The sequence below is a fragment of the Danio rerio genome, chromosome 20 (assembly GCF_052040795.2).
Source record: "Danio rerio strain M-AB ecotype USA chromosome 20, GRCz13ab, whole genome shotgun sequence".
In the NCBI taxonomy this organism is placed as follows: domain Eukaryota; kingdom Metazoa; phylum Chordata; class Actinopteri; order Cypriniformes; family Danionidae; genus Danio; species Danio rerio.
The window spans coordinates 44,485,517-44,509,977 of NC_141040.1; the positions used below are offsets into that span (position 1 = coordinate 44,485,517).

The 24,461-nt window shown below is 32.3% G+C and overlaps 2 protein-coding genes across 53 annotated transcripts in view; one reads left to right on the forward strand and one right to left on the reverse strand.

Moving 5' to 3' along the window:
- The window catches only part of trdn (triadin), a 94,545-nt gene extending 82,294 nt beyond the window's left edge, over positions 1-12,251 (forward strand). For 38 of the 50 annotated variants that reach the window (XM_087298456.1, XM_087298461.1, XM_087298460.1 and 35 more), the window contains 5 exons: positions 589-648; positions 3,307-3,351; positions 5,299-5,331; positions 9,911-9,955; positions 11,294-12,251. In XM_087298456.1, the coding sequence (XP_087154582.1) occupies positions 589-648; positions 3,307-3,351; positions 5,299-5,331; positions 9,911-9,955; positions 11,294-11,463 (353 nt within the window). In that variant the 3' untranslated portion in view covers positions 11,464-12,251. Of the gene's footprint in view, positions 1-588; positions 649-3,306; positions 3,352-5,298; positions 5,332-5,513; positions 5,553-9,910; positions 9,956-11,293 lie in introns of all 50 variants that reach the window. The other 12 variants (XM_087298478.1, XM_087298481.1, XM_087298483.1 and 9 more) reach the window with 3 other exon arrangements.
- nkain2 (sodium/potassium transporting ATPase interacting 2) overlaps positions 1-18,025 on the reverse strand; it is a 432,978-nt gene extending 414,953 nt beyond the window's left edge. For 2 of the 3 annotated variants that reach the window (XM_087296306.1, XM_087296307.1), the window contains exon 1: positions 17,873-18,025. The gene's annotated coding sequence lies outside the window, so the exon portion shown is untranslated. Of the gene's footprint in view, positions 1-17,867 lie in introns of all 3 variants that reach the window. The other variant, XM_087296309.1, reaches the window with a different exon arrangement.
- Positions 18,026-24,461: the final 6,436 nt, after the last annotated feature.

Below are 24,461 nucleotides of genomic sequence, written 5' to 3' on the forward strand. Positions count from 1 at the left end.
TAAAATTTTTGTCATCATTACTGTGCTCTTGACCTCAGACTGGGGTGACGGTTCATCTTCCAGCAGGACAATGACTCAAAGCACACCGCCAAAATATCAATAGAGTGCTTTCACAACAACTCTATGAATGTCCTTGAGTGGCCCAGCCAGAGCCCAGACCTAAATCCTATTGAACATCTCTGGAGAGATCTGAAAAGGTCACGCAATGCCAATGGAATGGGCAAAAATTCCCAAAGACAGGTGTGCCAATCTTGTGGCATAATATACAAAAAGACTTGAGGCTGTAATGCCAAAGGTGCATCAACAAAATATTGAGCAAAGGCTGTGAATACTTCAGTACATGTTTTTATATTACTTTCTTTTTTCTTTTTTATAAATTTGCAACAATTTCAAAAACCTCCCATTATGGAGTATTGAGTGATAAATGAATTTAATCCATTTTTGAATTAGGCTGTAACATAAAAAATGTAAAAAAATAAAATAAAATTTTTTAAAAAGTGAAGCGCTATGAATACTTTGCGGATGCACTATACAGTATATTAGCAGTGCCTTACTGTATAATAGATAATGTTTATGTTTGATCACTAGTCAAGAAGAAGTCTACCTCAATGCTTAAAGCCAAACAAGCCATTAAAGAAAAAGTTGCAGGTAAGTTTTAATCACTATTTTAATCAAAAAGACTGAAAGACTGAAAAAAGAGACAACAATCTTTCATTTTCATGGCTAACAAGATTGGATCTACAGGAGGTTTCTACAATAATTTATTCTCAAAAAATGACAAATTCAAATAAAAATTAAGGGAATGTTTTTATAAATGTTTTTAAATAATTAAGTTTTCATTCAAATTCCATTGTTATGTGAATACTGGTACATGTTTTCTTTATTCTTGTAAACTAACTAGATAATCACTATAAGGTGGCTCAAGCTAGTGCTGCACATTATATCATTTAAGCCTTGATAAAGCAAAGTGTACATCTGCACTGGTCACATTGCATGATCTTCAATGTCAGGTATGGGTTATTGTTGACCAGGAGCTTGTTGGTTAATGGCAAAGTTTAACCATTGTGGATTTAAAATTTATAATTTGTAGTAGTTTTATTTTTTTTTCTGGTAAACATACCAAGTGAGTTTAAAGCATTTGGGCACAAGAAACAATACCATTTGTAGCTAATGAAGGCTAGATGTAGCTAATGAAGGTTAGATTTTTAAATATTTGTGTCATACTGTGCCAAAAAAGCCTCATTCACACAGAGACTCGCAGCGGCAAAGCAAAAAGCAACCATTAATTTCAATGAAGAGTGCAAGTCTTCCGGTGAACTCTGTCTATGCGAGCGACAGCGACCATTGACGACCAAGTGGGCGTGTCGAGCGATGCTACAAAGTTAAGAATCCTTCAACTTTATGCAAATGAAGAGTGACTTGAGTGACAGCCAATAGGAGCACCAGTAGAGCTCACATGATTCTCCCTTACTCAGAGGCCACTTGTATTCTCCAAGCTGTAGACCAGGGATCACCAAACTTGTTCCTGGAGGTCCCGTGTACTGCAGATTTTAGCTCCAATCCTAATCAAACACACTTGAACAAGCTATTCAAGGTCTTACTAGGTATACTTGAAACACCCAGGCAGGTGTGTTGAGGCAAGTTGGAACTATACACCCTGCAGGCACCGGACCTCCAGGAACAAGATTGGTGACCCATGCTGTTGATTTACACAGACCTGCGTTTGCAGCAGGTCGCCACTCAGAGCGACAGGCAGCTACAAAGTTGCTGCTAGTGTGAATGAGGCATTAGACTTACCAGAAAAAAGTAGCAGCTTAAAGCACTTTTTTTACTCATTTATGTTTTTTTTTTTCTAAAATCTTGTTTGAATTGAATTTTAACTAGTTTATATTAATTCCTGCAAATGCAGTCCCCCTTTAAAATCACCCTAACCATTTTGAAATAATAAATTTGGCACAAATTGAGATATTCAATCCATCTGCACTGCAAAAAAAAACTGCTTTTCTTACTTAGATTTTTATTTCTTACTTTTAGTCCAAACATCTAAAACTTCTTATATAAATAAGCTTTTCTAGACGAGTAAAGACTGTTGTCTTGTTTTCAAAAATAATGAACCAATATTAAGTGAGTCTTTCCTTAAAAAAATAATCTGTCAATGGGGTTTGCAAAAGAATCATGTTTTCCTTTTGACATGAGATTATTTTTCTTACCCCATTGGCAAATTATTTTGCTTGTTTTAAGGAAAAACTCACTTCATTTGGGAAAACAAGATGATATGTTTTGCCTGTCTTGAAAATGCTTGTTGATTTAAGAATTTGTAAATATTTGGACTAGAAACAAGACAAAATCTAAGTAAGAAAAACATTTTTTGCAGTGTAGTGAAATGTATTTCATATCCCAATACAGTTGAAGTCAGAATAAGTAAACCCCCTGAATTATAAGCCCCCCTGTTTATTTTTTTCCTCAATTTCTGTTTAATGGAGAGAAGATTTTTTTCAGCACATTTCTAAACATAATAGTTATAGTTACTCATTTCTAATAACTGATTTATTTTATCTTTGCCATGATGACAGTAAATAATATTTCATTAGATGTTTTTCAAGACACTTCTATACAACTTAAAGTGACATTTAAAGGCTTAACTAGGTTAGTTAGGTTAACTAGGCAAGTTAGAGTAATTACGGTTATATAAGTTATTGTATAATGATGGTTTGTTCTGTGGACTATCAAAAAACAATATAAAGGGGCTAATAATTCTGTCATTAAAATTTTTTTTTTTTTTTAACTGCTTTTATTCTAGCCGAAATAAAACAAATAAGACTTTCTCCAGAAGAAAAAAATATTGTCAGACATAATGTGAAAATGTACTTGCTCTCGTAAACATCATTTGGGAAATATAAAAAAAAAATAATAATTCTGATTTCAACAGTATTTCAGAAAAACAAAATAATGCAAAGTGATTTATTTTCCAAAATCGTGCACCTCTAGATCAAGCAATTAAAAAAGGAAGAAACGAAAATTGACTCCAGTTGGCACAAGAAAATTGTGTCTGTCAGGAAATATAAATAAAATCATGACAGAATTTCTTTATGACGAATAGTGCATTGACTGTGTAATCACATAACTGAGCATGTGTTCCTGACTCATAAAGAATAGAAATAACTATGATTTTCAACATGACTTAAAAAGACAGCATGAACACCTGAAGTGTGATATTATTGTAAGTGTCACATTCATGTGTCAATGTGAAAGCATGGTAGATTAAAGGACCGTAAGGTGACAAGTCCTATTTTCCATTACTTCCAGAAAAACCTGAACCTGCTGAGAAGAAAACATCTGAAGAAACCAAAGGTAGGAAAGAAGCACACAGTTTTGCTCAAGTTTCTGACTATGTAGGCTGTGCATTGAAGAGATAAGTCAGTCAGAAAAGCAAAAGCCTGTCATTATTTATTCACCCTCATTCACCCACACACAAAGATGAACTCAAGAATTGAAGAATAAGAAAAATAACTATTTTAGCCATTTCATTTCAGCCATCTGACTCAAGAGTTTTTGTATGGCAGTTAATTTATATTATATTATATTATATTATATTATATTATATTATATTATATTATATTATATTATATTATATTATATTATATTATATTATATTATATTATATTATGTTATGTTGTGTTGTATATTATATTATATTATGTTATGTTATGTTATGTTATGTTATGTTATGTTATGTTATATTATATTATATTATATTATATTATATTATATTATGTTATGTTATGTTATGTTGTGTTATGTTGTGTTGTATATTATATTATGTTATGTTATGTTATATTATATTATATTATATTATATTATTTTATATTATATTATATTATGTTATGTTATGTTATGTTATGTTATATTATATTATATTATATTATATTATATTATATTATATTATATTATATTATGGCGAGGCAGTGGCGCTGTAGGTAGTGCTGTCGCCTCACAGCAAGAAGGTCCCTGGTTCGAACCTCGGCTCAGTTGGCGTTTCTGTGTGGAGTTTGCATGTTCTCCCTGCCTTCACGTGGGTTTTCTCCGGGTGCTCCGGTTTGTCCCACAGTCCAAAGACATGTGGTACAGGTGAATTGGGTAGGCTAAATTGTCCGTAGTGTATGAGTGTGTGTGTGGATGTTTCCCAGAGATGGGTTGCGGCTGGAAGGGCATCCGCTGCGTAAAAACTTGCTGGATAAGTTGGCGGTTCATTCCCCTGTGGCGACCCCGGATTAATAAAGGGACTAAGCCGACAAGAAAATGGATGAATGAATATTATATTATAATTTTTTATAATACAATTTATATTATTCGTTCTGTAAAATATGGAAAAAAATACAGCTTTAAAGGGGCTAATAATTTTGATCTTAAAATGTTTATTTTAAAAAATGTAAACAGTTTTTATTCTGGCCAAAATAAAATAAGACTTTCTCCAGAAGAAAAATATTAACAGGCATGAAAAATGTTCTTGCTCTGTAAAACATCATTTGGAAAATATTTTAAAAAGAAGAAAAAAATTCAGAGGGGGGCTAATAATTCTGACTTCAACTGTATATGCAATTTCACCAGATGACTTGAATAGTTCTATGCAAATAATTTATTCATTTAGATTGATTGGGATGATTCTGTAGGGAAGTGAATCACACATGAAATGTAATAAGCAAAATTACAAGCATAGATAAATGCAATAGAGCAAATAAAACAGTGGAATAAACAGTGCTTTTAGGTTTTCAGGGTATAGTCAAATCATATTCAGGTTGCAGGTAGAGAAATTCAAAAAGCAAATATGAAATAACACTTAAGACTTTTGCTCTTTAAATAGCTCAATAAAATACATTTCCATTAAATTTTAAAGTTAATTAGTTTAGTTAGGCAAGCCACTGGATAACAATGGTTTGTTCTGTAGATACAATAAAATATATTATTCTTAAGGGGGTAATGAGCTGTTTTTTTATCTTTCATTTTTTTATACATACCACATTTAATAAAAATGTACATCATTTAAAATAAACGCCATTGTGAGCTCATAAATGTGTTAAAAACAAACTCTGCTGGAATCCATCTAAAAAGTGTGATTAGCTATTTGGAAATTGCTTATGGTGAGCTTTCCAAATCAATCACTTCTAAGCTTCTATTTCAGTTAGAATATAGGTAGGCGGCGAGACATTTCTACGCTTTGGAACGGAGCCTAAGTGTTCCATTCCTTTACAGGTTAATCTCCGCTAATCATAATTCTGTCCTCGTTTATTTTGTCTACAGAGAAACCAGCAGCCGAAGCACCAGCAGCAACCAGTAAGTTTAGATGTTTTCTGTCGTCTGTGAGGATGGTGTGAAGCTTCCATTAAAGCATTACATTAAGTGTGTGTGCAAATCGATAATGCATCCATTTGTGTAAGCAGTTTACAGATTACATTTTGAAATAAATATTCTAAGCATCATCATAGTGATCCTGCATATATACCTGCATATTGTAGAAATTGGGAGAACTTCAAAAACCTCCAGGCGACACTGAGGTACAATTCTATATACACCAATTATATTAACATCACCATTTCAATAACTCAGACACAACTATTCACTGTAAAATCAACAAACCACACTGTGACTCTTCTGTGGTTCCTGCTTATACCAAAGAGATTAAGCTATTTTTAAACAGCATTAGTGAAATAGAGAAATTAAATGCAGCTATTAATAAACTAATGCTGCTGGCTGCTTGGCCTTGCGTGAACTCATATTGTCACTTTTCCACTAAAACACCTGACCAGTTTTTTTTTTATTTTACAACACAAATTGCTTGACTTTTCTTGTTTAGAGACTGAAGGTCAAATGTACTAACTGTTGTTCTACTTCAGCATGTTATTATAGCAAAAACTTGGCTCTTTTTCACGAACCACTTGCAGTCCAATTTAACAAGGGCTGCAATAACGAATCAAATCGATTAAAATCGATTACTAAATACGTTGGCAACGAATTTCATATTCAGTTCGTTGTACATTTGTACATTTCAGAGACATTTGATTATTAAAATACTTTAGTTGAGTTTGGAGCGGAGTGAATACAGGGCTCAACAATAAGGACTGCCAGATGGCCCGTGGCCAGCGTGAGAGATGTTCGGGACAGTAGAGAGAATCGTTACTGGCCCGATCAGTGCTGCCTTGTCACAAAATTTTAAGATGCCTGCGACTATTTGTCAATTGTTTACAAATACAGGCTTAGAATCGTGAAACAATTTGTGCTTTTAAGTCTTTGAATGCTACCTTTTCTGTGAAGTCGTAAACACCATATTGCTTTTTGGTTCCCTTTATCTGATTGGATGTTGTGAGCACGTTATTTTTTTTCCACAACCTGGTAAAAATCAGTACAGTGAAGAGATGGCAACATCAAATTATGAGGCTAGTTTCTAACGTTGTGGAAACAGATATTTACATGGGTACAACACCTAAAAACAAAAAAAGTGATGTCTTGCATAGTTTTCCATCACTTTTAAGTCAGCCACCTATTGTTATGCAATAAAATACCTACACATTTTCCATACTGCTGTATTTTACTGCTAAATATTTTAACATTTTTAAAGTATTTAAATTCTAGATTTACAGACTTGATTTTTGACACATTATTTTAAATATGTAGCCAAGAAATAGATGTTTTTTATTTATTTATTTTGGAGGGGCCAGTAAATATTTTGGCAAGGCAAGTAAAAATCAGTAGAAAATGTTCTTAGCGTTGAACATTCTCTGCCTCTCTCGCCTCATAGACAGGACGGAGCAAAAAAAATGAGCGGAGGTAACGTTAGAGAAACCATACATAGCGAAGACAGAGAAATCTGTCTGACCCTAGTCATCCAATGTGTGAAAGCATTTCACACTAAATAAACAAAATTAGTGTGTAAACAGCCAAATATGCAAAAGTGATGACGGAAGCATCACGGCAATGATTTACCACCTGAAACGCAAGCATGTTGGAGTCTGAGGAGAAAGGGAGCACCAGCAGGGTAAATCACTACAGAATCCTACTTTTGTTCCATTTTGAAGTGAGGAACGTAATATCCCTGGTTCTAGTGTTTACTTGTTATCCAGCTTGAGAAGCATGACATGAAAAATCCTGATCGAGATCATTTATACGCCTTTTAAACCACAAACACTCACTTATATATTTTGTATTAAAATGGAAAAACATAATTAAAGGGATACATCTCTTATACAGCGCTATTGTGGCTGCAGTGTGTCACGTGGCAAACATGATGCGTCGCCACGGAAACATTAAGTATGAGCATTCTAAAATAATGATTGCCTAACAAAACTCACTTCCGGGGCCAGATAGAATATTTTTAACTCACCAGTGAAAGAGTTAATAACAGAAGAAAAGCCAAGATGGTATAGTTACTTTGCACTTTGCATTGCAAGACTAAAGACCTGTTTTTATTCACTCACCTTTTTCCTAAAAAAAAGTTTTTCCTACTTATAATTTCATCTTGTTTCCACTCCAAATATCTAAAAAATCTTAAGTCATGACTAAACAAGAAAATTGGCATGAGAAAATTAAGTGAAAAAACTTTATTATAACTCAATACTTTATTATAACTTATAACAAAAGATTATAACTCACTAAGATTATTTTTCTTACCCCATTGGCAAATAATTTTGCTTGTTTAAAGCAAACAGTCACTTATTTTGAGGTGGGTTTTTTTTTTTCAGAAAACCCTACCCTATTTCCTACCCTATTGGAGAATCAGCAGCAGGTTAATCTGCCATTCACAAGTCTTACCTGCAGAGAAATCTCCTTAGGTCTTTGGATAATTATGCATTCAGACGTTAATGTCCAAACACGTCTTTATATAAGTTCAGGATTGTTGTTGCAGATGAAATATAAAACAGAAAACTTGATTGTAATATTTTCCAGTGGGCTAGATATTAATTATCAGTCATACAAACATTTTTACCAAAACCTGTCTTCTTGACGTTTGCTCTCACGCGTCCATCATGTTTGTAGTTTGTTTACACTTTTCACCCACATTAGTAGTTCTAATCAAATTCACGCCCAACGCCCAATGTATTGTTGGCAATATCAGTGGTTAAAGTATGGATCGTTCTACACCTAAATTTTTTACTAGAAATAGTAAACCATGCGGTAACCTTTAGCATACTCTTTTCAACATCCTACGATTTGGGACATACCAATTCTATTTTGAAATACTATTTAGGATAGATAGTATGGGAATTGGGAAGCAGCTAATATTTTGTAACTCCCTTTTAGGCTTTTTGTGGCTAGATTGTGCCATTTTAGTGACTGTCGATTTAAAATCAAATCAGATTGTGCTCTTTTCAAAATAGGGTGGAGCTACAAATAGTGCCACAGTGGCAGATTGAAAACAGGACTAATGTAACCTATGTGAAAAAACTGAAAAACTCTAAAGAATGGGCTAAGACGAAGGCAGTCTATTAAGACAACAGTGTTCAATTGAGCATTCTAAAACTGTACTTGTATAATACTTCTAAGTAGGACAGCTGCTTCTCACTTAGGGCTGTTTATGCTAATGAGGTAAAGATCATTACAAAAAGGTGAAGCTTTCCCCATCTGCTGATTTGTACAAAGAGAGAATGTCAATCAAAGTGCCTATTAGAGGCTGGCTATACTCACACACTTTTGCCACAGAACTGTGCTCAAAGGTGCAGTAAGTGATATTCCACAATGCTAACAGCTTAGCATAAACCTCTGAATCACAGTCCCTCCCCTGCCGTCTAGAGCCACATCTCCTGAAACACAAGCAGCGCAAAAGAACCCTCTCATGTGTTAAAAGTGACTAGTGCGTGTCCGGTGTGCAAGCCAAACTGACATGATACTTCAGAGCAAATATTTAGAGTAGCATGGTAAACAGTATATGGAGACTAGGCGGACTAGGATTTGTTGTTAAACTAATAAAATCTACATCATCGATGTTATAAAAGGCCCCTTATGAAACTGAAAACAGTCTTTCATCGAAAGATTTTAGTTTTTAACACTTCTGTGAAGATATAACCCATTTACATCGGCTTTACGTGAAGCTAAAACAGTTTTAAAACAGAACATTACCCGTCTAAGAGAAATCCTTCAGACATGGTGTCATCCTTTCTCCAGCGTGCAAAGGTAACTCAAATATTGATTTAGGTTTTTAAAAAGTTTTGATTAAGCTATGTTTTTACCGGAGCTGCGTACAAACGGCTGCACAGTTGTTCAAATCTGCATTTGCTGACAGACAGAATGGGCTACTTATCGCAATTATTAAGAGGTGTCGATCCGACTCTATTTAATTGAATGAACATTTGTTTTGTTTTATGCCTTACCCAAAATTCTAAAATACATATAAATACATTTAGATCATTTACTGTAATCATTACTATTAGACTGTGAAGAGACTTTCAACCAGCACAACAACAAATGCTTCTGAAGACAATCACTTACTGCACCTTTAATTCTATCTATTTCTATTTTATTATCCATATAAAATCCCATCAGTCACTATTTGAAAGCCTGCTTTTCATCCATTTCAAGTAACTTTTGAAGGTCATTACTTTAAAATTCAAGTCCTCAGCTCTTCCTCAGTGAGTATTTGCAGATATCAGGGTCTGCCGCATGTAAAAACTGTTCCTCTGAGAACTGAGCTTTGTCATGTCACCTCTTAACAACTGATAACTAAATGTCACATTAACAGATATTCAATCCTTAACTGAAAGTCCTTGTCCGTCACTTAAAGATTTCCATTACAGTGCTTAATATTATATGCTGAAATTAATCTATTGTTACTCAATTTTTCTCTCTCTCTCTCTCTCTCTCTCTCTCTCTCTCTCTCTCTCTCTCTCTCTCTCTCTCTCTCTCATTAATTAACTTTAATTAGAAGAGTTGAATGTGGAAGAAAATGTGACGGAGGGCAAAAAGCCAGGTAAGTGAAGCTACATCTGCACATCCTTACTTTTATCAACAGTATAATGATTTTTGCTGTAGAAATTGGATACTGTAACAGGTTTTCAGATATTGTTAATTAATTAGTATATTGTTATGTTCAATTATACACATCATGTAACTTTAAACTACCAAGGCTATATTTATATGACGAAGTAAAAATTGTCATAACATCATTACAATTTGAAATTATAGCGTTTCTAAATGAATAGATCTGATGACAACTCTGATTTTCACCTTTCAAAAAACATCTCAAATCATTATCAAAGTTTCAAACAGTAAAACAGCCATGTTATTTTGTTCAATAAAGATGGAATATAAATGAATAATTATTGTACAATCTTAAATTGATTATAATTATTTTACAATTTATACTATATGGTGCTTAAGAATCCGGACAGTTTCACAGTTTTCTTTTTAATTTTACTTTACATTTATTATATAAAATTATTTAACAGTAATGAGTTAAAGAATTTGATTGATTGACTGACTGATTGAACGATTGATTGATTGACCTACTGACTGATTGAACGATTGACTTACTGATTGAGTAATTGATTGAAGGATTGACTGACAAATTTAAGCATTGATTGACTGTTTGAATGATTGTTTTACCAATTGAAGGATTGATTGACCAATTGAAGGATTGATTGACCGATTGAAGGACTGATTGACCGATTAAAGGATTGACTGACTGATTGATTGACTTAACGATTGAACAATTAACTAAACAATTTACTGACTAATTGAGGAATTGACTGACTGACTGAAGGATTGACTGACTGATTGAAGGATTGACTGACAGATTGATTGATTGAAGGATTGACTGACTGATTGACCGACTGAATAACCGATTGAAGGATTGACCGACTGATTGAACGACAGAAGGATTGTCTGACTAATTGAACAATTGATTTACTCATTAAACGATTGATTGAACAATCGATTGAGTGATTAAAAGATTGATTGACTTTCTAAACAACTGATTGATTGACTGATTGAACGATTAACTGATTGAACGATTGACTGACTGATTGAAGGATTGACTGACTGATTGAAGGATTGACTGACTGTTTGAAGGATTGACTGACTGTTTGAAGGATTGACTGACTGTTTGAAGGATTGACTGACTGTTTGAAGGATTGACTGACTGTTTGAAGGATTGACTGACTGATTGAAGGATTGACTGACTGTTTGAAGGATTGACTGACTGATTGATTGAATGATCAATCGATTGATTGAACAATTGGCTGGCTGACTGAACGATTGACTGGCTTATTGAACGATTGACTGACTGACTCTGTTTGTTGCATTACAGGCAAGATACCATACTTCCAGTGTGTTTTAATGAGTTCGAAATCCGGTCAGTATCCACTGCGACCCATGTCCCCTGCTATGAGTCCAGCTATTAACCCCACCATGATGAGAGCCATGATGGAGCAGCGGGCAGCATTACTGCAGCAGAAAGCCAGAACAGGCGGTCAGTAGCTGGACGACAGACCCATCCAGCCCAGGCATTAAAAACTGCTTATGAACTGCTGTAGAGACAGAGCTGCTGCTGTTGTGCTCTCAAGAGCAATTCACTTAGACCATTACAGATACTTTAAAAATTATGGTTTTCCAGTCCTCCATCATGTGGCATTTGAATTAGGTCATATTTTTTTTTAATTTTGCTAAAAATTAACATCAAAACTAAATAATCAATGTACATTTGGGAATATAATTAACACATAAAAGCCTGTCAAAAAACGTGTTAGTGGTTAGATTTGTTTTTTTTTATTATTATTATTATTATTATTGTTATTATTATTAATAATCAAGATCTTAAATCATCTGTTTACATTTGTTGCAGGGAATATGATGTATGTTTTTTATGACTACTCAGCGTCAGAGCAAATTTAGAACTGCTTAAATATTTAAGCATTGCTCTAATTACTCGAGATATTTATTTTTCTATGTCAGAGTATATGATCCCATTACGGAAAGAAATCTAGCAGCGCACATTCACTAAGGGCCCTTATCTTTCGGTCCAGGCCATTTCCTGCTAATAAGATTATGTGTAGTGTGTCTGGGTTCTACCAGGGTCTGCAATCTTTCTGCATTTGTATGCATGGCCATTAGAAAACAGGAGGACGCCATTTGGACCGAATCCGATTCCTATCTTAGCCTATGAGAAGAGCTTACATCCTCATAGAACTGAAAGAGACATTAAGAAATGAAGGCACACGAAAGCCAACAGTCACTAAATAATAAAAGGCTTTCTCTGTATACTTGACTGAGACTTCTCGAGTATATGTCTTGAGTTAATTGAAACTCTTTACTGGGAGCTATTAGATTTACTGAAGTGAATTTAATAGTGTATGTCTTTGTTGAAGATTTATGCACAGGTTAAGCCAAAAGCAATTTTGCTACTTGTGTACAGTTAATGCATACAGTGTTTTACAGTATTTATTATATTATTCTAGATCAGTGGTCTTCATCATTTTTTAAACTGCAAGAATCTCTTTGTGAATTGGCCGAAAGTCTAATGTGTATGGCACAATACAGTATTGGCATACGTTGTTTTGTTTATCAAGTGAAACAGCCGTTATTATTAATAATATTTAAAATTAAAAAATGAAATAAATTAAATTTATTTTGATAAATGGTGAAACTTTCAGAATTTCTGTGGCCCACAATACTAGCAAACATATAATCAGACAAAATAACATTAAGGCTACGATATAGTCAACCCCACACCCTCTTTTTTATGTGTTTTGGGTTGGTTTATTTACTCAGTTTTACTTTAATAATTGTGTTTTTTTTTTTTTTTTGTATTGTACTGCTTTTATGTTAATGCTCTGTATTTGATGTTCATCTGCATTATTTACAAATAAGAAAAATCTATAAAAGGTTTAAATATTAAAATGCAATAGATTTAGAATGAATTAAAATATAAACAATGATTATTATCAATATAAATAAGTCATGCTCTATGTTCTTGTAGCTTACTTTAAATTAGGCATGGGATGATAACCGGTTTCAAGGTTTACCGTGGTTTGGAAAAGTCAAGGTTTTAAAATCACCAGAATTTTCTGGTATATCGTTCCTACAGTATATGTACTTTTTTTTTAATGTGTTTTTTGCATCTTTTTTATTTAGTTATTTTAGAACAACAATATCTCCAGCAGACTACATCAAAACCTTCTACATCAAAAGCTACTGGTTTAAAATATTTGAAATGTTTCTTAAACTAAAATATATTGTTTTTAATGTAGAAAAAGTTGTTGTTTTCTACCCAGACATTTAAAAAAAGAACATATTTTATCACAGTACTGTGCAACCCTGAAACAGTGATATTTTTATCCAAGGTTATCATACCGTCACAATCTTAAACCAGCCCATGCCTACTTTAAATATATAGAATTTTTTATATGTTGATAAGACAATTAATTAATCATTATAATAATTATATACAATTATAATTAATAATCATTATGCTAGACGGTGCTTACAGAATTTGCCAACTAGGATTTTTGAAGGTACAAAATTATGAAAAGATATGAAATCCATTGCAAAAATAAAAAGGCATGTAAAAATATGCTGAATCCGATGCTGCAGATCTAAAAATCAGCACCATGAATTTATAATTTTCTTTCAATCTTACATTTGACTTTAATCACGATCGCAGAAAAACTGTTTTCTTCAAGAAACATTTTTTGTCCACTTATTTTAAATTAGTCCGACATTTTGCTTTATTTTGGTAGCCTCTTTGCCTTAAGCTGTGAAAACATCATCAAATTCAAATAAATTATTGATATCAGCCACTACATTTTGAATACTAAAATGTGGTTACCAGCTGATAATTTAAGGGATAACTAACTAAAAAGCAGTCCTATTAAAGACCCTTTTTCTAGATAACACTGTACTGTAAAACACAGTAGCAGAATAATGACAATGTTTGTGTTGATGACATTACTTTGACCAACAGTGATTTTTTGAATATGGTGATCCGAGGTCACGATATATTCTTGAAGGCATCTTTTCCTTGTTAATTTTGCTCTGAACAGTGCAATTATTGCAGGTATGACAATTTATTAGCCAGAAATACTGTCTTATCCAAGAGCACAATGGCGTATTATTCTTTATTTTCAGAAACTTAAGGATTGGTATTACCTAAAATATATTTAAGGTTTTCAAAAGTATCAGCTTTGATACCAATCAGTACTGAAATGTTAAAATTGTGACAATACTAGAATTTACCGCTTTTATTTTGAGCTTTGCAGAGTGGATTCTTGAACACTGTTGATTGGCCATTGAATTAACGTGCTCAGACCTGACTGTGATTGGCTACAGTGACCACTGCTTCAAGCTCATCAACCATCAGTTTATCTATTAGTAGCAGTGTGTGAATTTTACACTGACTTTTTTTTTTTCAGTAGTATGCATGCGCCCGTGAACCAAATTAAATTATTTCAATTATCTCATTGGTCAATCAAAAGTTTTCAGTATTTTGAAAAATTATTTAAAAAATTGGATTCTGACCTATAGTGATCTGGGTTATTTCAACAGTACATGGGTTATTTTAACTGATGGGTTATTCTCAAAGATGAACTGTGTTTAAAATGCAGAATTTAGCTGAACGATGAAAAGTTTGCATTTCTTCACAAAAAAAATGGAAGATCATAAAAGACCATGCTATGCATTTTACTGTTTATCTTCCTTGTGCAAGCATAGGCATCTATCAAATACACACTACACTGTTAAAAATGCTGGGTTTCATACAATCAATTTGTGTTGGAAATAAGTTAACTTAGTTTTTACACATTTAAGTAGATTGAACATAAAAGAATTAGGTTGTCCCCAAAAAAACTCAAGAATTATGTTGTCTCATCTCTTTTTTTTTTTTTATTATTAAATAATTTTTTCACCTTCATTGGTCAGGACGAGTATTGACAGGAAAGCAGGAGAAGCAGAGAGAGGGAAAGGATCGGCATAGAACCGCAAAGCAACTCGGGTCGCCATGAGCATATTGACGCACTAACTACTACACCACTGGCGCCGACCAACTCATTTTAAATAAATAGTTTGAACACACATCAAATATATATATATTTTTTTTAATTAAGTGTTTGCGTCCAATTTTACTTTTACGATGTAAATACAAACACCTATTTTGCATGAAAAGTGTGTTTTGAACACTTACTGTGCAGTAAAATGAACTGAAGCAACACAATTCAGGAGTTTTTTTCGGGAGGAAGGCGGAGGATTTAATTGTTTCATGTTCAATCCACTTAAATTTGTAAAAATTACTAGGTTTAACTAATCGATATATGTTGGGACACAAGGAATTATGTGAAAGCCAGCATTGTTTACAGCGTATGTTAATAAGTTACTACTGCTTCAGAAGGTTCCAGAGAATGAAGTCCAATAAACTTTGGTTCCGACCGCATTAGTTTCTAAGCAAAACGAAAGCAGCGATTGATTACTGCTGTGCCGGTTAGCAGTTTGTAATTTAAGATGTGCACAAGTTTACAATACTTGAAGATCAAGGCTATTAACCTTCTTCTATAAACATCATGTTGAAATTAGACTGGCGCTTAAACATCTAGATCTGCCAGTGTTCAGACTTTCAGATTTCCGGTAAAGCCTGCTGGACATGATGACATATTTATATTACTTGTTATATGTATTAATACTATTAATATTTAAAATATTGATCAGCAACTATCTCCCACTCTTTAAAGAGCAGACCCAGGTCTTGTTTTGACATGTTTCAGGGGAATCAAACCCTTGTAATTTGCAACCTGGTCAATGGTTTTCTCCCACATCTGCTCGTGTGCAGATCCTACAGTATGATAAACACGACTTTTAACTGGAGCCAATCAAAGTCATATTTGTTGAGCATGTGAACTCAATGGCCAATCAACAGTGTTTAGAAACCTGCTTAACAGCACTCAAAAGGAAGAAATGGATGTTTCATATTCCACTGAAGTGGAATAATATCTAAATGACAAGACCGATAGTGAGCAGCCGGTGGTATTTCTAAATGCCCCTATGCATACGAGCTACTGTACATATGGTCATGGAAAGACTGCATAGTGTTGATACAGTATGTAGTGATTGCAGCAGAAGGCTGTTTCTCTTTAATCAGGACATAGTGAGACAGATAGCTGTATCTGTGTGACTTTGAACAGAAAAGTAGGACACAAAATCATCCCACTTTGAAGATACAGCATGTAGAGAGGATGTCAACTTTACTGTGGATATCCCTGTGGATATATTTACTGTGGATATATGTGTACACTATGACTATAATGACAATGATTGATGACATAATATAAAATATTATATAATGACATTGTATGAAACATGCATAAAATTAGTTTTTGTCTGAAACTGAGAAAAATCACTGTCTTACCATAAATGAGAGACGGTTTACAGTGAAAATGCCATTGAGGTCAAGTTGGTTTTATATTCGCACAGACTTTTCTTAATATTATTTTTTCAGAAAAGCATTATTTGCAAAATCATAATAGGGAAATTATATTTGCTGCCAAAGACTATCAAAGTTCAACATTCTTCAGTGAATTAAATAGTGCTAATGCTGTTTCGAAGTCATACTTGCATGCTATTTCTGACCGAATTCTCAAAGTAACATGATAAGCAATACAGGGACTGTGTCACAAGTTGTCACTGAACGATTAAGTGAACATAAAACCAACTTTGCCTCAATAAAAATGCCATGTTTACGAGGTAGAACCTCATCTGTTGATTATCAGAAGGCTTTGAACATCATAGATGTACAAAATTCACTTGTAGATCTAAAAGTAAATTTTAAGAGGTGACAGAAGACGCTCTAACAGTTTTTGAATGTATTTTGTATTTGCATGAGCCTTAAGAAAACCCATGTGAAAGTCAGTCTCTGATATGTTTTCAAAAGATGCTGCTATATCATATTTTTCATGAGACTTACAGTATTGATGTGATGTTGCACAGCTGGGATTTGTCAGTTATTAAGGCACATTGAATGTTTAGTTGATAACAGGATAGAATTTGTGGTTTGATTTATCAGGTTTTTTTTGTAGGGCACGACATACTGAGCTGTAATTTTTCATCACCTCGCAAAGATCTAATTAATTCAAAGTTTTAAATATGTTAAACTGTCATGTTTCACATGAATGTTGAATAAGAGCCGTCAGTACAACTAAAGAAATGTTTCAATGGTTAATCACTGTTGTTTTTCTTTCATGCACATCTTGTTGGATTTTATCTTGGAGTGGGCAGAATTCTGGAAATAAAGTAATTGCTTTGTGCAAACGTCTAAGTGAAAGATTTTCTTTTATTCATATACTTGGAAAGTTAATATTTCATTGGGAGTAATAATATATGACAAGTCAAAAGTGTGAAAGCAATTTATAAATAAAAGATTGAGGGGGAAAAAGCAGCCTGTAATTTAATTTGTTGAGGTTTTGATATAAATGTAACACCAAAGTCTGACTCTTCCTTTCCTACAAAATGATAGCTGCTTAGCCTAACACTGAAAGTCATAAGTATATTATATTAGGCTCAAATCTTAGCAAAAATGTTGCCCATACATTTTATGAGCAATAATATGTAGGCTAAATAAAGTGTCAAATGTACAACAAAACGTGTTTATTATATCAATACACTCTTATTAAAAATATAAACTCATCAAACTTCTCTAATTAAACCTGTTAATTTGCTACACATTTTAGCTAACATTGGTCTCAGTTCATACTCGCATTATTTAGTAACATTGGGCGTCTTTTAAACTTCAATACAAACGATGTTTTCTAAAATGTACTAGTTAGCCTACTAAAAAATACTTAAAAGTTATTGTGTATGGCAGGAATTAGCTATAGCTTAAAATGTTAAAAGATTACTATTACCTTACCTTGCATGACAGGAATCCAGGCATCAAACACACCAAGGAATATCACCTACAACAGGATAATCAAACTTTTGTCACACACATTAGCTCTCTTAGCTAACTTTTTCTCACCATCACCAAGCCACACAATAACGTGGTCATGGATTCTGGGTAACTAGCATGCATACTACGAGTATGGCAGCATAGTAACTCAGTAGGCAAATTCGTCAAAAACAAATGTCAAAATAATACCTTTTGTTTTTTAAGTGTTTGAACATTTTATTGCCCTTTGTTAATTCTCCCTAATTCACCATTTGAAAAAAGAAAAATGCCCATTCACCTTCACATAATTGTGTTTTCAGGTAACTGAAAACAAACATATTGGAGATAACTTCATTATATATCATTAATAAAATATTTCAAAAATCTCAAATGTTCAGCTATAAAACTCTGGCAATTTTAATGAGCATTTAGGTCTGCGTTTTTAAAATATATCTTCCAAGAATCATTTAAGCCACATTGTTCTATGCAACCAGTTGAAATATCACAGAAGTGATAAAAGTTTATAATTCAGATTTAAACCCAAATGTATATTACAACAACTTACCTTTTGAAAGTGTAACTGGAGAAGTAGAAATAAATAAATACTGTTAAAATGTATTTTTGGTTTTATCAAATTCGTTCAAGATATGGATTTTTTAAAAACATTTATTCATCCAGTAAGAATCATGATTTGTTCTTTTTTATGAGTAGCCAGTAGAAAAAAAAAATCTAATAAAAACATTTATACTTATTATTATTATTATTATTATTATTATTATTATTATTATTATTCATTCAATCTTTTTCTTTTCGGCTTAGTCCCTATCTGGGGTCGCCACAGTGGAATGAATCGCCATTATTATTATTTTTATTATTACTATTATTATTATTACAAATTCAATCTATGAATTCAACAATAAAACATTTATTTTAAATTCTATTTCAAGGGACATTCTACGAGAAACATACAATATCTGTACCTGAAATAAAAACATAAATTGTGAATAAAAGCAATTCATCCCAATAATTTCTGAAATGGACTGATGGTTGATTTCTGCGAGTTGTTTTGCATGAATGTCATTCATTTGGTTCTCAGATTTTTGTTCTTTATTAAAAAACACTTTACAAATGTACAAACCCTGTCATCGTCCTTGTCCTCAGCCTCATTGAACCTACAGCTTTTAATAGCTTTGTTATGCTAAAAGCTGTTATTTAGAAATTAAAAAAAACTTCAGAAATAGCAAATTTAAGTTGTTGTCATTCACATCAATTGATTAAAAACATGAATATATAATTAAATTCTACAAATAAATACTGAAAAAAAAATCCCTGGTTGCCTTAATTTTTAAGCTGAATCAAATAAACCTTATGATTCCATTGAAATTATACTGTGTTAAATTGGCTTGTATTTATATAATTTTTTGAGGAGGACAAGCTTAAATGTCAGGCCCTGTCACATTTTTATGAGTGAAATGTATGTTTCTGGTATGTTAAAGATGTCTCTTAAACTATTTTAAAATATTTCCATTATCAATTTATCCCTGCCTTTACTTTAAGAGATTGCATGTCTGGGCACTCTTAATCTATTCATATCACTAATTGAATCTGATCTGCTGAAGATGAGCTGGTGAATAAAGTCAGACTTTGCCACATGTAATGCCCCGCACTGTGCCCTCTTCATACCCACATCTGTCGAGAGCAACATTAAAGCAGTCCACTATTTTAAGCCGAATCCTCCATGGCTGCCTGGCTATAAAAAAAATACACAATCTAAGCCAAGGTTTCTGGATTCTAGGCCTCAGTCTGGATAAGTAGTGTGGCTCAAGCAGGTCACATCAGCTGATGAGTGAAGATATCTGGGTCAGCCAGATAAACTACATGATGACAGTGAGCACTGAGCGGCTGTATAAATTATACAGAGAGGAATGGAGAAGCTTTTGGCTCGGTACACTGAAAAAAAAAAGAAACTACGGTGTCTTTTGTTCAAAATACATTTTTATATTGATTTAAGTAAAGAATTAGGGTTTCTGATTATAACATGTTTTATTCAATTAGCCTTAAAGAAAAAAAATGAACACCCTAACTTAAAAACATTAGCTTTCATCATTCTGTCATTTTAAGTCATTCAAAACTATTGCAAACAGCTATTATAATAATTCAATTCAATTATTATTATTATTATTTTAATAATAATGTACAGTATTTTGAGGTTTGTCTGAAGCAAGATCAAACTTTGATCTGGGATATTTGATGAAAGTTAAAAAACATTTTATTTTTATTTTTTATTTACTTATTTATTTATTTTATTTATTTGTATTTATTTATTTATTTATTTTATTTTTATTATTATTTTTTTTTTTGTGGACCAACAAATCTCACAATAAAAGAATAAATAGATACCATCTCTATAATTTACAATAAACTATTGGAAAGAGCAAATATTGACTCCTAAAAGGGATTTTTCATTAAATATTTAGTTTATTCTTACTCTTAGCGGCTTTATAGCATCTTTTTTTATTGTGTTTTTTGAGGGGATTGTGAAAGGCATGATTGGATTTATGTTGGAATAATCTGTCATTTGTAATTTCTCATCTATTCTGCATTGTGTGTATTATAATGTATAGTCTTATGAGAAAGTATGTATGTATAAGGTCTTTTTAAATATCAATAAATATAAAGACACAAAATAGTATTTAAATAAATACATTAAATCAAACAATTAATTGATGTTTGTTTGTAATAATAATAATAATAATAATAATAATAATAATAATAATAATAATAATAATAATAATAATAACTGATATATAATAATTTAAAAAAATCTATAAAATAAATTATTCAATAAAAACAATAATAATAAAAATGTGCTGCCCCTTTCCCAAAATACTGTGAAATGAATAGCTATTTCTGTCATTTTGAGTTGGTGAAATCAACCTGAAGCTAAATTGATTTGTCTGTTTAAATTAAATTAACCTAATAGCCCCAACTAACTGAATTAGTCTGTGTCCATCTTAATAGCGGCAATCTCGTCCAAAAAACAAAACAAAAAACAACACTTATCCATATGTGTTCATCTAAAAACCTCATTCTCTCTTCTTCTTAAAATCCCAAATAAAAAAAATTACAAAAGCATTTTAACGCACATGACTGAAACACTCCTTGCAACATATCAGGTTCAATTAGTGTGTTATTAATCACGGTTGCATTGCAGGAACATCCATGAATCACAAACACCCTGCTGCTCCATAAAAGCAAGCGGTCTTCCACTAACATCAGCAGCGAAGCTTCCTCGGGGCAGGATCAGTGCTTCATCTCCATTTAAAATAGGCCGGTTTAGACGAGGCCAAACTATCCAATATGGAAACTGCTGTCTCGAGAAGACAGTGTGACTGTGAATCTCATATTAGCACTGGCATCCCATGGTCTCGGTAGACAATAAAAGCCCTGGAGATAAATAGGTCTGCACATCCTTACTGAGAAGCGACTCCTTGCGAATATACGGACATAAACAGAGCATGCAGAGAGAGACAGTGGGTACACCGTTGCTTTAAATATGACAAGCGGTGTTAAATAGTGTGGCCATCTTTCATGTTATATGCTGTACAGTCCAGTTTTTAACATCTGTCTACAAGTGCAGGTTTGAGTCTGACACTCATGTGTTCTTTTATTTTTAGAGCTATTTTATGTTTTATTCTGAGAAAGTCATGTAATAAATACATATATAAAAGTTCATTTTAAGTGACATACATTTTTTCTTGTCACTTTTTTTTCTATTTTGCCAACTATTTCATCTCAATGTTCATAAATGATTCTTTGTCTATTTATAAACTGTGTGAATCAATTCAATATGCCATTCATAAAAACAAACACTTGCCTAATTCATGAATGAATTATTCATTTAAATGAATCATTTGAATGAATGATTCAATGACTAATAAAACAAAAGTTAACAATAAGTGACATATTTTAGACACAACATTGCTTTTCTCTATTTTGCAAAAGGTTATGTATCAGAAAAAAAATGTGTTTTGTTCCAAAATGATTCTTTGTTTATTAATAACTTGTGTGTTAATTTAATAAGCCATTCATAAAGACAAACACTTGCCTAATTCATGAATGAATCATGCTTTAGAACGAATCACTTGAATTAATGCTTCATTGACTAAATAAACAAAAGTTAACATTAAGTGACTTATTTTAGACACAATATTGTCAATAAGGACTGCATTTCTCAATTTTGCAAACGGTTATGTCCGAAATGATTCTTTGTTTAATAATAACTTGTGTGAGTCAATTCAATGAGCCATTCATAAAGACAAACATTGGCCTAATTTATGATTGAATTATCTGTTTTAAATGAATAACACAAATGAATGATTCAATGACTCAATAAATAAAAGTTAACATTTAGTGACATATATTTTAGATACAGTATTGTCGACAAAAACATTTTTTTTCTCTTGGGTGTCAACCACTGCATCTAAATAAAATGTGTTTTGTTCCAAAAGGTTTCTTTGTTTATTAATAACTTTTGTGAGTCAATTCAATGAACCATTAATAAAGACAAACACTTGACTAATTCATATATTCATATATATATATATATACACATACACACATACATACATACATACATATATATTTCAGCACATTTCTAAGCATAATAGTTTTAAAAACTTATTTCTAATAACTGATTTATTTTATATTTGCCATGATGACAGTAAATAATATTTTACTTGATATTTTTTAAGACACTTTTATACAGCTTTAACTGACATTTATAGACTTAACCAGGGTAATAAGGTGAAATAGGCAGGTTAGGGTAATTAGGCAAGTTATTTGATAACGATGGTTTGTTCTGTAGACTATCGAAAAAAAAATTTGCTTAAAGGGGCTAATAATTTTGTCCCAAAAATTGTTTTAAAGAAATTCAAAACTATACAATATTTTCAGACATACTGTGAAAATTTCCTTGCAAACATCATTTGGGAAATATTTAAAAAAGAAAAAAAATCAAAAGGGAGCTAATAATTCTGACTTCAATTATATATATATATATATATATATATATATATATATATATATATATATATATATATATATATATATATATATATATATATATATATATATATATATATTTAGTACAATATGTCCAAAAAATTGTGTTTTGTTCCAAAATTAATCTTTGTTTAGTAACAAATTGGGTGATTCATTTCAATAAGCCATTCATAAAGACAATCACTTGCCTAATTCATGAATGAATCATCTGTTTGGAACTGCTTTGGAATGAAAACTCTGTCAAGAAAAAGGGGAGGAGTAGGGCTGGATGGGGGGATTATTCAAGATGAAGATGGCTAAGGCTAAGACGCTCTGGTTATTTATAGTGAGTTAGGAATCATCTGATTGGTGAAACATGCATTAACTAATGCAAGACCAGCTGCAGTCAATCATAAGCATGTGCGCCTTTTGAAATTAGTTTATAAATAAACTTTGTTTCAAAATGATTCTATGTTTATTAACATGAGTGAGTTGAATCAATAATAAAGACAAACAATTGCCTAATTCATAAGTGAATCATTCATTTTAACAAATTACTGGATGAATCACTCAATTACTAACTCATTAAGACTGCCACCTATTCACTGTCTTGGTTTTAAAATTGTAAGAATTTTTCTCTCAGTTTTCTATTCAATATATTTGGATATAATGTATAAAACAGCAACAATTTTGCTGCCATCCTCTTGCATTTTTAGTTTCATATATGACCTATTCTCTTACAATTCTGTATGCAATATGTTTATTATTTTAAATCATAAAGTGCAAATGCATTTATGACATCCCCAAGCAGTGTTAAAAGAGCATTTAAGACAATATTTCCATGATCCACAGTCTTTCTTTATTTAGCGAAAAAGGGTCATTTAACTCCTGAATGATTCAGGCTTTTGAGCGAATCAGTTGAATGAATGAATTAGTTAAAAAAAGACTCAATTAAACAAATGACAGTGGCTGCGTCCGAAACCGCATACTTTCATACTATATAGTACTCTAAAGTTGGTATGCAAGCCGAGTAATATGTCCGAATTCCTAGAATTCGAAAATCAGTATGCGAGAAGTACCCGGATGACTTACTACTTCCGGTGAGAATCTGGAGTGCGCATCCCATGCACACTGCGCTATCCCATGATTCCCCGCAGGAGAATTCATGAATGAGAGTAAAGCGACGCAACTGACGCAGGTAGGTCACATGACCATGACAAAATGGCAGATTTAGTATGTCCGAGTTCCATTCATACTTTTCACATTCATACTGTATAGAACATACTTTTCTAACGGCCGAGTAGTACATTTAAATTCAAATGCAGTACCTACTGAGTGGTAGGCGGTTTCGGACAAGGCCATTGATTTTTTAGTCCTTTTACAGTTCTATATGAAATATATTTAATAGTAATATTTATTTAATTAATAGTATTTATCTATTATTTATATTTATGCTATTAATAAAGTCTCATTTAGATGAGTTAAGTAAATCAATGATTAGTTAAGTCACTGCTTTAGCTACTTTCCG